The sequence below is a fragment of the Haliotis asinina genome, chromosome 7 (genome assembly GCF_037392515.1).
Source record: "Haliotis asinina isolate JCU_RB_2024 chromosome 7, JCU_Hal_asi_v2, whole genome shotgun sequence".
Classification (NCBI taxonomy): Eukaryota; Metazoa; Mollusca; class Gastropoda; order Lepetellida; family Haliotidae; genus Haliotis; species Haliotis asinina.
The window spans coordinates 34,452,302-34,466,018 of NC_090286.1; the positions used below are offsets into that span (position 1 = coordinate 34,452,302).

The 13,717-nt window shown below is 40.1% G+C and overlaps 1 protein-coding gene across 1 annotated transcript in view; it reads right to left on the reverse strand.

The window, feature by feature from the left end:
* The window catches only part of LOC137291633 (orexin receptor type 2-like), a 50,245-nt gene extending 36,919 nt beyond the window's left edge, over positions 1–13,326 (reverse strand). Inside the window, exon 1 of the mRNA XM_067823042.1 lies at positions 12,939–13,326. Within this exon, the coding sequence (XP_067679143.1) occupies positions 12,939–13,313 (375 nt within the window). The 5' untranslated portion in view covers positions 13,314–13,326. The remainder of the gene's footprint in view (positions 1–12,938) is intronic.
* Positions 13,327–13,717: the final 391 nt, after the last annotated feature.

A 13,717-nucleotide genomic window follows, 5' to 3' on the forward strand; every position in this document is an offset into this window, starting at 1 on the left:
GCAAGATACGCTCATCTTTTCGAGAACAATTCGTATCATCGCTATTTAGGTCATACTAGTGATTAAGACAGAATCGCACAATTGACTTTCCGAGGAATGTGGAAAGGATTTTTTGTCGTTAATATTGACCTTGTTGAGATCTGACTGGTTCATTTGTTCTCAATAAAATAAGACGTATGAGACCATGGAATGACACAATTCTTCACCCCCTTCGAAGCACAAAACAGCGTAAACAAAAGTCACGTGACATTATACAAATTATTCCTAGTTCAATCGAACTGCTGCTTTCTATCAATTTTCAGTTTGTTTTCATTCTTTTAGAATGGCAGATTGAAACATGACGGCGAGATCAATTCATTCATTCTATCAGTATCCCTTGGGATGTATGCGGTTTTATGTGGCACACTTTAGCTTTTATACCACTAGTCGGAGGCGTCTGATATAAAATCTCACTTGAGATGCATAAAACCACATAAACCACCGACTCGAGACATAAATCCGAGCGCCTGATCTGTAAAACCTCATGTACCGTTCGTGAACTGCTACCACAAATTCTGACACATACGTGTATGTTTCACTTGGATACAGTGGTAATGTTCCGTGAATTTCTGATATATCGTTCACTTTGTTTACGTCATGCTTTCTCCCATTATGCCTTCATTTCATTTATGTCCATCTCCGTTGCCTCCGACATACTATGCACAGCGTAATGCATCCTGATGAAGGTACATACTGACTGTCCAGAAATGTCCACGTCTTAAACATATTGTCGTAATTTCCTTTTAGCTGTTCATTTTTTTATCGACACACAAAAACATTTATCAGGGCGGTATTTGTGGTAATCGCGTTATGATTGCAAATATACTATGGAAGAATTAAGATCTCTTAGGCATCCACATCTGCAGTGCAATTCTAAAGCCATTACTGGCTTTACTTCACTGCGTAGAGTTACGGTTCCGGTGCACACCAGAATCCTAAACCCGAATGTTCGACTCCCAGCTGAGCCCAGATGATTATACAATACTACGTTTATAATGAACACGCATATACCCAACTGACATACATCGAACTGGTATTTTAATGTAGATAACCAACTCCTGTTAAATGAACTCATATAAGTTATCCCTTTGAATCACCTAACCTGGCTTGTCACTGCCAGTGATAACGTCCGTTGCATCCTTGTTTTGTGGAGCATGGCAGTATTATAACAATATGTATAGTATTTGTCAAGGTGTGTTTGATGTGTTAAAACAACGAGGTTCCTTTCCTCAAGCTCAAGAACAAAGACGACCATTTAGTTGTATGTTCCCTATCAAAATAACGCGAAAATAAATTCAGGTAATAAACAGTGTTGACAAAACTGTTTCTACATCCATAGAAATTCATGAACCGATTGTACGTTTGTGACCATCTCACGATTGTATGGTTGTTTCAGCAATGTTACTGCTGTGGGATATTGTTTGTAAGAAGTGTGTACCAGACATTCCTATATTTGTCACCATGAGACTTTTAATCACAATTCAGGAAACCACGAAACATTTACTCTTCTATTCAAAGAAATTCCCACACCTAAATTAAAGCAGAAAATGAGAAACATATATGCTGCTTGCATTCTCACAATGGTCCCGCCTCAGGTAATACAGATTTCAGTGACTATGAGGATGTCAAGACAGTGTGTCTACATTGTGTCGTTGGCTGTACAAAAATCGTGAAAAACTGCCAAAATTAATAAACATGATATAAATCACAGCGTCCCTCACAGGATGGCACAAATGATCAATACTGAGACATTTCTACAAAGTGAACAGTACTGGTTCCAACGAAGGACGCAGTGAACTGTTATGGTTAAACTGGCAGCTTTGTTTTCTAGTTTCGTGCCAAGATGTACGCGTTGTCCCTCGTATTTGTAATTGACATATAATTGCTACACGAAAGAGAACGGTCTACAGTTGATTAAAGTATGCATTGTGGTCTCTGCATTAATGCATGAGTAGTAACTTAGGAGTACTATATCAAACTATTATAGGATTAACAAATCAGGGGTTGTTCCATATTGGATAGATGGTTGCGCTAAACTACTTCAGGATACCCTCAGACGTCTGTATGTCAGTTCGCCGTCAGTAATATTACAGGCATTCCTGTTTCGCTGCATTACGTGCAAACGGAAAGATATACCCTTGTTACAAATGAAAATTGAAATACTTGAGATATACTGGCAAGGTTTAATGCCGTTTTCAAGAGTATTCCAGTTATATCATGTGAATCAGGTCTCAGACCGCGTTGCTGAAACGTATGGATATTGGTATGATGACGACAAGGAGTCGAATTCCGACGCCTTAGAAGAATGAGCCCCGTAGTCTGCCTGGCACAGGAGAAATACACAGCAAAGATATCAGTCACAAACGTTTATGACGGTTGATATGTGTTAACACTTACGGTATGAAGACCTATTTTTCAAATGTTAAAATGATGTCATTAGTCTCAGCCTCTGTTTAGACACGAGACGGATGAAAAGGCCTTAACTCTACTCCCTGATAAATATATGGAGGCGAGGCATTGAATGTCTTCAACGCCGTGATAACGAATGACACTCAATTTCTTTTAAACCCATCTGGGATGACTGGTCACCTAAAACATCTTCCATTGTTGTTAAAAAGGTTATTATCAGACACTGCAATTGCACATGTTCAGACATGAGACGGAGTCAAAAGGCTTCAACTCTGCCTCCTAGTAAATACACGGCGGTGAGGCTCAGAATGAGTCGTCGACCTAACGCCATGATAACGGGACTCAATTTCCTATAAAGCCTTGCAGGATGACTAGTCATCTAAAACTCTGAACATTTTCCATTGTCGTAGCTAAATATAATGTAGTGCTCTTGAAAACAAATAAGTCATCTATCATCCTGTAAGACGAACTTTCTCGAGTTCATTAACAGATGATGGAATAGGATGGTTACCAATCATTCCCCAATCTTCCCCGAGACTAACAGTTGGTGACCACATTTTCTAATAGAGAACTGATTAGTTTTCCAGATTCTTCGGCCATCAGTATGTGGCGCTGCTGATGGAGATCTTTTGATGTAGCCCTCTTCTCTCAACAGGGACCGAGGAATGGCCACAAAATTTGATGTCATGCCACAAAAGCGCCGAAGGTTAAAACTAACACCACCCTCCTATCTCTTACTAAAACACATCCCAAACATGTATGTTTGTTTGTTATATAACGACGCACACGGCATTATTCCAGCTGCATGGCGGTGGCTCGTAAATAATTGAGTATGGACAGACAATCTCGTCATCTACAACAAGAGCATCGATATAAACAACTGTGATACGATGACATGCATCAACCAAGTCAACAAGCCTCACCAGCCGGTCTTGTTAGTCGCCATTAATGACAAACACGGGTAGCTGAAGATCAGTTTTAACCCAATCTTTACGGGTCTGCTGATATGTATCCCACACCTGATGTAGTTACCCGTTGCTGCCCCTTTCATCACCGTGCTATTGAGTATGACTAGTTCACTAATCTCTGGATGAGGGTGTGTAAATACGACAAATACAGCTATCTATATGGCATACTGTGCATATCCGGCTTTGATTCCCACGCAACTGTTTGACATGGACCCACACTCCAATACATTTATCTCATTGTTATGAATCTCCACTCGAATACAATTAATTGTTTGACATGTATCTCCACTCAAACACATTCATCTGTTTGACATTGATCCCCACACAAATACGTTTACCTGCTTGACATGGATCCCCACTTAAATACATTTAACTGTTTGACGTGGATCGTCAGTCAAATACATTTAATTATTTGACATGGATCCACACTAAAATACTTTTAACTGTTTGGCATGGATCCATCCAATCCAGAACAGTATCTTCTAGAATACCTAATAACAGCTCTATTTTTACTGCTGAAGCTAATGCCATATTAACGGCTCTCAAATATATTCAAAGACACACTAAACATAAACAATATATAATTTATTCAGATTCTCTTTCGTGACTTTTCGTATTAAAAACCTATCTTGTAAACTTCCACCTTTAATAGAAATTATTGAATTATGTAATGATCTTGCTACTGGCCAGTACGACATCGTCTTTTGTTGGTTACCCATTTCTGTGACACCACTTCTTATTCCATACACTGATTACAAAGCTAGTATTAGATCTTACATCCGTGATCTTATGCAAAAGAAGTGGGACGCCCAAATTGATATCAATAAATTACATAAATAATACCATATATTGGTTACACCTACTTGGGCTGTCAGTCCAGATTTGAAGAGGTCATCATGAGACGATGTCGTATTGGCCACACAAGATATACACATGCATACCTGTTAAAAGGTGAAGATCCTCCGTTTTGCATCCCTTGTGATGAGAGAGTCACGGTCAAGCATATCCTGCTTGACTGTGTGGAATTCTCCTTCACAAGGGATAAATATTTCAATGTCAAAACTATTAAGGATCTTTTTACTGCTGTTAGTTATCATTTAATTTTTTTTGAAAAAGAAATTGATTTAATGACTGAATTTCGATTACTATATGCTGTATATAGATGTATTTAACGCTTGGTGGTACAAATTAGCAACTGGTATTGTTAGTAGCTGTATCCTCAAAGCATCGTAAAATTACTGTCCTCCTGAGAGGATACGTAAGTCCCAAAACGTTCACAGTTTAATTTATGCTTACCCGATTTTAAACGTAGCATTTTTGTTCTTTTAAAACTTTGGCTAAACGTCCTACAATCGCCAGCGGCTGAGGGGATGATGTAAATCCAACTAGGGTCCATGCAGGTAGCAAAGGAACCGTATGTCCTTATGGTCCTTAGTATGGTGATCTACCTTCAGCTGTTGGCGATCTAAAGCCCGTGTTTTGTATTGTAGCGTCCTCTATTATTAAACTGTTTTGGAATTAATTACTGGTTTTAAATATCTATCTGTGATAATCTAGTTGTTCCGTTGTTCATTCGTTCACATTTTCACCACTCACTATTATGTATAATATTTATGGCTCTCGTCACGATATGGCTGAGATATTGCCGATGTGACGTTAAATATTAACTCACTCACTTACTCACTCACTCACTCACTTGGCATGGATCCACGCAAATACATCGAAATGTTTGGCGTGGATCCACACTAAAATACATTTAGCTGTTTGGCATGGATCTCCACTCAGACATATTTAACTGTTTGGCATTGATCTCCACTCAAATACATTTAACCCTTTGACATGGTTCCCCACTCAAAAACAATTAAATGCTTGACATGGATCCCCACTCAGACACATTTAACAGTTTAACATGTATCTCCGCTCAAATACATTTAATCGTTTGACATGGTTCCCACTCAAAAACAATTAAATGTTTGACATAGATCCACACTCAAATACATTTATCTTTATGACATGGATACACTCTCAAATTACATTTTTGTGTTTGACATGGATACACACTTAAACATGTAACTAACACAGAGCTTGCAAGTGGTTGTTCTGTCTTATCTGTCACCGATGGCGAACCACATCACACCCACCGTCCAAGAACCCCACTGGCTTCCGGGAAAACAACGGATCGACTATAAGCTCCTTTGTCTGGCATTCCAGTCTTACTCTCAAACGGCACCTCAGTACCTCTGTGACTTACTTCTATTGAACTATCCCAACAGAAGCCTTCGCTCTGAACACTAACATCTGTTTACTGTTCCAAAAGTGACACTCTCCAGTTACGGGAAGAAATCCTTTGCATATACGCTGCAGCCACTTCATGGAGCAATCTGCCCCTTCACGCCCGACAATGTCAAACCTGTTCTACCTTCAAAACATCTATTAAAACCCATCTTTTTCGCCGAGCTTCTTCTGATCAAATCTCACTGCGCTTTGAGCACAATATCCAAGTATGGAAAAAGCGCAACACAAATCCACTATTACTACTATAACTACCATTCACACGCACCTGTTGGCGTCTTTTTACATGACGTGGCCTCGAATCGAACCACCGACCTTCCGCTCACCGGATAAATGCTTTCCACTTCATCCAAATGTGAAATTTTGTCACCACGTATAGTGTAAGAGAACATTTACAAACATTTACAAATTAGTATATTGGGATAGTCTAGTGGTTACAGTGTTCGCTCGTAACGCCGAACACCCGAGTTCCCAACATGGTACAGTATGTTAAGCCAATTTCTGGTGTCTTCCGTCGTGTTTTTGCTGGAATGTTGCTCAGAGAGGCGTATAACTTCAATTACTTATTTGATCGCGCACGTGCTGGTTACAATCCAAATCAAAGTGCTGTCTGCTCTACAATGCGTAGACGTGGCCTAGAATTTCATTGAAACAACTGGGATTTCTGACTTGAAAATACCCATACTTTGTTTCAACTGCACTTAATATTTGATAAGGGTCAGCTTGAGCGTATGTCCCCCTACCAGACATTCAATTCTCCAATGTCAGTCTAATTCTGTTTATACTGCGCCTGACTAGGAAACTACACTGTACAGGGGACCACGAACCGCCAATCTATGAGTTGATATGCAATCATCACGACTGGATCTCTACTGTTTACGTTCTGTATTTCATACAACAATCGATGTCGCCATATCGTAACTGACAGACTCCTGGATATAGTTAAGTATTTTACATGTCATCATAGTTACGGAACTACACAGAAATCATTTATTGCCATAGTGAGTGAGTTAGTTGAGTTTTACGCTGCTTTTAGCATTATTCCATCAATATCACGACGGGGGGACACCAGAAATAGACTTCAGACATTATGCCACGTGGGGAATCGAACCCTGGTCTTCGGCATTACGAGCACACGCTTTAACCACTAGACTACCAAACAGCAATTACGTATTGAGTAAACTCTGTCGTGCATGTGCCTAATTTGGTCTGTTAGACAGCTCATCCTGCTTCCAAGTTTCAACAGTTTGGTTCTTCGTATCCATCACTTGTAGTTTCCGCACAAATGAAGCAGACACCTTGACATATTTCTCAAGTACATTGAGTCGAGCTCTCTAAGATACGATCTGAGAGCTGTACCATAAATAAATGTAAGACATCCATAGTCAAGTTTGAATCTGACCAATGATCTAAAGAGGTGAGAAAGTGTCTCTTGATATCCACCCAATTTAGTATCTGAAACAACTTTCAGAATGTCAAGAACCTTTAACCATTTTGGTTTGAGGTTCTTAATATGTGAGATAAAGATAATTTATTATCTAGAAATTTGGTTTTGGAGGCACTTTTTATGGGAGTTGTATTAAGGAATAGCTCAGCATCTTTATGGATTTTACGTTTGTTAACAAAATGTAAGAAAATGCATACAACATGGTTTAGCTTAGGAAACCTTAAAATCGTATTCCATAGGTCATTTACGTACATGTTAAAACAAAGTTGCAATTGTCTTTCAATAACATTCATACTGGAACCACGATATGACATATCAGAATCATCGACAAAAGGAGGGCTATCGACGTTTTCATTGCGAACCTTAGCAAAACTAATGATTTTGATGCTGAAAAGAGTGACAGATAAAATACTTTCTAGTGGAACTCCAATTTCCTGATCGTAGATATCAGAAAGAGTGGATCCAACTCTAACCTTGAATTGTCTATCTTCTAAAAACCTTGAAATAAAATCCGTCATGCAACTATGAAGGCCCATCATATGTAGATCTTTCAAAGTATACTCATGGAAAAATTAAGGAAACGCATGAAATAGCTGTGACTTTTAATCTTTGAATCAGCAAAAAAAACGTTCATACAGATGAAAAGGCTTATGGCAAGTGATGAAAATCAATATCGGGTGTGTCCCCCATGTCTCTGGAGAACTGCTTGGCATCGTCGTGTCATGTTGTTGAATGAGTGTACGGATAGTACCAATCGGAATTCTACGCCATTCTTCCTGGAGAGCCACGAAAGGTTCATCCAAATTGTTGGTTTGAACAGGTCTGTCCCGAACATTGCGGCCAAGAACATTCCAAAGATGTTCGATGGTGGTTAAGGTAAGGACTTTTAGCCGGCCATTGCAACACCCGGACACCTGCAACACCCGGACACCTGCACCCCCAGTCTGTCCCTACAAACATGAGCGATGTGAGGGCGGGCATTGTCATGCTGGAACTCGAACATTCGAACTGCTGTACGCGCAAAGGGGATCACAATCGGGTTCAAGATCTCGTCACAATATCGTACACCTATTATCCTGCTATCAACACGCACAAGATCTGTTTGGTGGTTAAAGGTAAACCCACCCACACCATAACAGAGCTCCCTCCATAACGATCATGCTATCTGATGGTGCAGGCACTTTGACGTTCCCCAATGCGTCTCCATACTCGAATTCGACCGTCATTATGGTCTAGTGGTACCTGCTCTCATCACTGAACATGGTGTTTCTCCACTGAAGTACGGTTCTTCTTCCATGGTCATCCCGTGGGGTGATTTTCTCTTTCCGTCCCCGACCACGCCTCATTTTGACGCCACCAGTCGCTCTCTAAAGATTCCAAAGTCTGGATATCACGCTAACAGACTTGTGAAAAGTTGTTGCAACCTGTCACAATGCACTTCCACCATTAACCATGCCAACTGCCTCCCATTTCTATGCCAAAGTTAAGTACTGTCTCGCCATGTTAACAATGTTTTTAACCGTTGTGTTTGATAGTGCGCATACATGTAACGAGTAAGTGGATGTAACTTCAGGAGCATGTAGTACACGTGCATGGAAAGCATTATGGTGAGTTTGAGTGAACTGCTCTTCACGAAAATGATAATACACGGCGCTGAAGTTCGTAAACAGAAATTTTGAATTGCCCTAAGAAACATGCGTTCCCTTAACTTTTTCCATGAGTATACCATATTTTCAAGCATCACTGTGTTGTTTTTTTCTAAATCAAAGAACATAGAAACAACATGCTGCTTTTTAAATAAAACCATCATGAATAAAAAGACTCTAATCTGACAATATGATCAATAGGATTCCTCTGGTATCTGAACTGTTAGAACAGTTGGGTAATTAGTAGGATCTGTAGGATCTTTGCCCTTGTCATAACCAACTATCCTACTCTCCGATACTTTTGTAATTCCCTGGGGATCATACTGTCAGGCGCAATGAGCTCAACATTCACACTGAAAACACATCCTCACAGGTACCTGTTTAACACCTGGGTGAACTGAGACAATGTGGATCCTCGAGACCAAAATGTAGATGCCTCCACTGCGGATCCAAGCCGGGTCTTCAGCTTCACGGCTTTACCACTGCACTACTGCGCTCTACATGGCACTATTGCATCTGGTTAATCCTTTACCTTTGATTTTGATAGATCATATTCCACACTTTGGTGAGAGGAGTAGGTGTGGTTTTTTGGACACAAATTGTATCCATCTCTTTCGTTTACATTGGGTTATGTACCTTTCGCTCGCGTAACCCCGACCTACTCATATTATCCTGGGAGAGATATTTATTGACAGTTCTCAAGTGTTTTTCTTCGTTTTCTTGACCTTTCTGTAATTACCAGTGGACGATGCCTAGTTAACACGTGGATTAACTGAGGCATTAGGAATAGTTTTGCTAGCAACAGCTAATAATGAGTGTGTGAGGTAATGTTTTAGTCTCATTTTTGCCATTAACGGGAGTTGCATTATTCACACTTTTACGACGAGGTATATTAAAAGTCTGCCAGTCAGCGTTTGTAAGCCTTCATTTAGATAGAAGTAGATCCTGCGAAGGCATGAAGACCTCAAATATTATAGGGAAATGATCCTCACTACATAAATCATTATGGACTGACCAAGTCGATATAAAGAAAGTGGTAAGTCAGATACATCCCGTTGCTGGGTGTAAATACGTGCTACTACCATTGTTAAAAATGCAAAGATTCTGTTTAAGAAGAAAATCCTCGTGTACCTTACCTTTACCATTATAACTGGTGAAACCTCACAAAGGGTTGCACCCTTTCAAGTTAGCGAGAATGAAGAGCTTTGGGAGCCCGGTCGAGTTATGAAGCTCCTTAACAGTGAGTGTCGACCATGGAGCAACATGCAACGAACATAGTGTTACAGCAATATGGAGAGTAAGACGAACAGCCATAGCCAGTAGGTTTGTATTTAATGAAACACGACTGCGGAGTGTCCCCCTATTTAACACAAATGATGCATCTACCAGATGCTTTACCATTATTAGTCTTTGAATATAGATCATACATGTTGCAATGTCTGAGCGTAAGTCGTCCATTTTCCTTCAAATACGATCCGTGAAGGGATAATGCCATGGGATCATAACCATATGTAGGATATTATCAAAATTAGCCCTAGAACCTCGACAGTCCCACGGCGTTAAAGTACTGTCAGTCATTTATGGAGGAAGTATGTGTGACCGTTCTCTGTCTTTCTGCTTAGATAATTTCTCTGAGCTTTTGGAATACGGTCTAAATGTTTCGTGTAATTCGCAGTTGCATTCTTTTTCTTCTCATCTTGTGGAACATCGGTTAATTGTTGAACTTGTACGGGATGTTTGAGCTGAAACTGATGGTGCATTTTATGACTGATGCAGATCTGAGAAAGATAGTAGGTGTGTCTTTCGTTACCCATATGTAAACAGTGTGACACGAAACAGAACTTATGATGGGTGAGTGAGTGAGTGAGTTACAATTTATCATCACATCGGCAATATTCCAGCCATATCGTGACGAGAACGATTAATTACAAAGCTACAATTTAATTAGTGGCACGTAATAAAAATCTGTCAACGAAGGACAGTAAAACCAACTAGAATATCACGGAGAATGTAAAACTAGCAATTCGATCTAAAACAGTTCAACTATACAGGACAACACAATATAAAAATTTGCTACAGATTGTCAACAACTGAAGGTAGATCACCACATATATACATATGGGGACCACGTATGATGGGTTTGATTGTAGCAATTGTAGTAAGTTTTCATAACTTGTCCCGCGGAATTTGTACCAGCAGCTATTTTGTGTGCGTCAATGTAGCCAATGCTTTGCTCTGTTTTGACCGTGGCCGAACTTTTGTCATGTGAAGCAGCGGATTGGACGAGGTAAAAACAAACCGATCTTCACAGCAAAACAACCTACCTACAACGCTATGGCAGTATTGGTGTGTTAAACATCAGTATGTACGTCCTGGAAGGAAACACTTCCCTGTCTTTCTTACATGTCGCGATCGCGGATGATCACTATGCTAAAAAATTGAGGGATTTATGCGTGTGACATTTAACCTTGAGATCAACCAGTTTAATTCGTTCCAGATGTGTTATAGCTTGTTACGCGTACTGCATTCAATCAAACGTCGGGCTTTTTATTTATTTATTATTTTTTTTGTTTTTGCCTTATCAGATACATCGGTAAATGTACCGTTTATGGCCTTTTATAACAGGAAAGGAAAATCAAAATTAATATATTATTTACGGTATCTCGAATGTGTTTTTTACGCCCTCTTTGAGTTTGTTTCGGGTGCAATGATGATAAGAATATGTTTCATTGATCCTGGTCCCCGCCCACCATGGAGCATCAATATGGTTATGTTCAAGCAGACCAGTAGACCAGTAGACCAGCACCAAGAGGCTACAAGAATGCTATTCTCCACACTGGCCCAGGAGCCACCGTCTTCTGCTTTTTATTGCCCCTAAGCATCTAATTCTAATTAATAAATGTTTCATTCAGTCAAACGTATTTAATTTCAAAGACTTTTTAACCAAGACCCAAACATATACAATTCAATATTTTAAATTTGCGCAAAAGAACTGCACAGTCCCTGCCGTAACCAGCCGATTGATAGAACCGGGCCATTCTACCACCAGTCTAGGTGAAGTAACGGGCGAAGCGGTGTCTTCGGCCAATGAACCTTATTCCTGGAACCAATGCCCCAGGCCTCCAGACTACCGTCTTCCAACGACAAAGGTGTGCAGCCCACGGCAAACACGTTTCCCAGTTCGGGCGTGTCTTACGACCAGCGGTGAGGTGCTGTGAACACGTTCGATCCCGATACTACATGGGTAACGGCTTTTTGTATGTGTAATAGTATTATCTCAATGACAGGAACGGGCGCTAATGGAAAGTCTGACGTCTACGTCTTTGTCAAAAATGATTCCAATACAACCGCATTAGTACTCGTGGGTGATAAAGGTTAGAATCGATCATAAATAAAGAGGTGTTAATATCTAGCTAACAAATACACCTTTTCGTTCTAAAAACAGAGATGGCGTTCGTGGAAGAATGCAACAATGCAAAGTTGTCATCTCAGTTCGTCACGATTACGCTTTCTAAACGTTTTTGTGTCGAGTAAAGGCGAAATTTGGAATTTACAATGATACATAGTAAACGCCTATGAATATGTTTCCGCAATCAAAAGCAATGTTAAATACTGCGCACCTTACTAAATATCTGACACCGAATCACTGCTCACAAAGTGACAACAGCTACTACATTACCCCCATGACGTCTTGTGGCAATAATACCAATAATGGTCTTTACGTACAGCAAGGTTTCATGACTAAAGTTTTAGCCATGAACAAGGGATCGTCATTAAATGTTTCCCACAGTAGCATGGAAGGTCATAGAATACCCAGCTTTTTACAATACGTATATCTGTAATACTTATGTACGTATGATTAGTATGTTTTCCTTTCAGGAAATAAATATGCACTTGAACATTGTCTGTTTCATCTTTAACTGGCAGCATGAAGTTTTCCAAGTGACAAATTTCTATCGAATGCGAGCGATCATTTAATTAATTATTGAGGCTAAGACGAATTTAAGTTAGCACGTGGAGAAATAGGTACTGGTGGCAAAAATAACATGCGTCATCATCTGCAGTCGTCTCGGTGTACACAAAACAAAAAACAAATTTCGCATGAACATACACAGTGTCACATAATTGATTCCATACCTGAGCGAATAAGACGATCTTGCAGAGTGTCTCTCCAAGAAACCATGTCTCTGTTATATTCTGTAGGACAGTTGGAGGTTCACACGTAATAAACACAAGGAAGTCTGCAACAGCCAGATTCACTATGAACAAGTTAGTCACTGTTTGCATGTGTTTGCTCCTGCACACAACGAAGCACACCAAGAAGTTTCCAAGAACACCCACCAAAAACACTATGATGTGGAGGATCACAAACACCCATTCAGTCGTTGTAGGGAAAATGTGTTCCTTCAGAACCAAATTTATAAAATCATCTTTACTCATGCAGAAAGTAACGCCACTCAGGTTATAGCATTTCAGCACTGTACCATTCGTAGATATATTTGAGCTATTCATTATCAAACAAGTCACGTCTTCGGAAAGAAATCAGTGCTTGTTTTTCAAGGCGAAAATTGAAAGAAAATATGTCACTAATTTCAATAAGCAAATATTTCCAGACACCGCAGCTTATAGCTTAGTCACAAGGGCTTGATTCCGTGGCCTGTTCGAACGCTCGCTTCTGTCAGCTGTTAGATCGGAGGCTTGAAGCGAATAACCCCCGTCAGTTAAGGCTGGTCCATGCAGTTCGCCCGTTAGCAGCGGTCTGTGACTCTCCGTCCGTGGAACTGCCTCGAATCCGCAGCGCGTGCTTGGAACAACGCGCTATGATAAATATTCATATAATTACCTGGAAAGTGCAGGCGGAATAGCGCTTACCCGATTGATTGGTTGTTCGGCCAGCTGATGAGATGCGTGGCAGT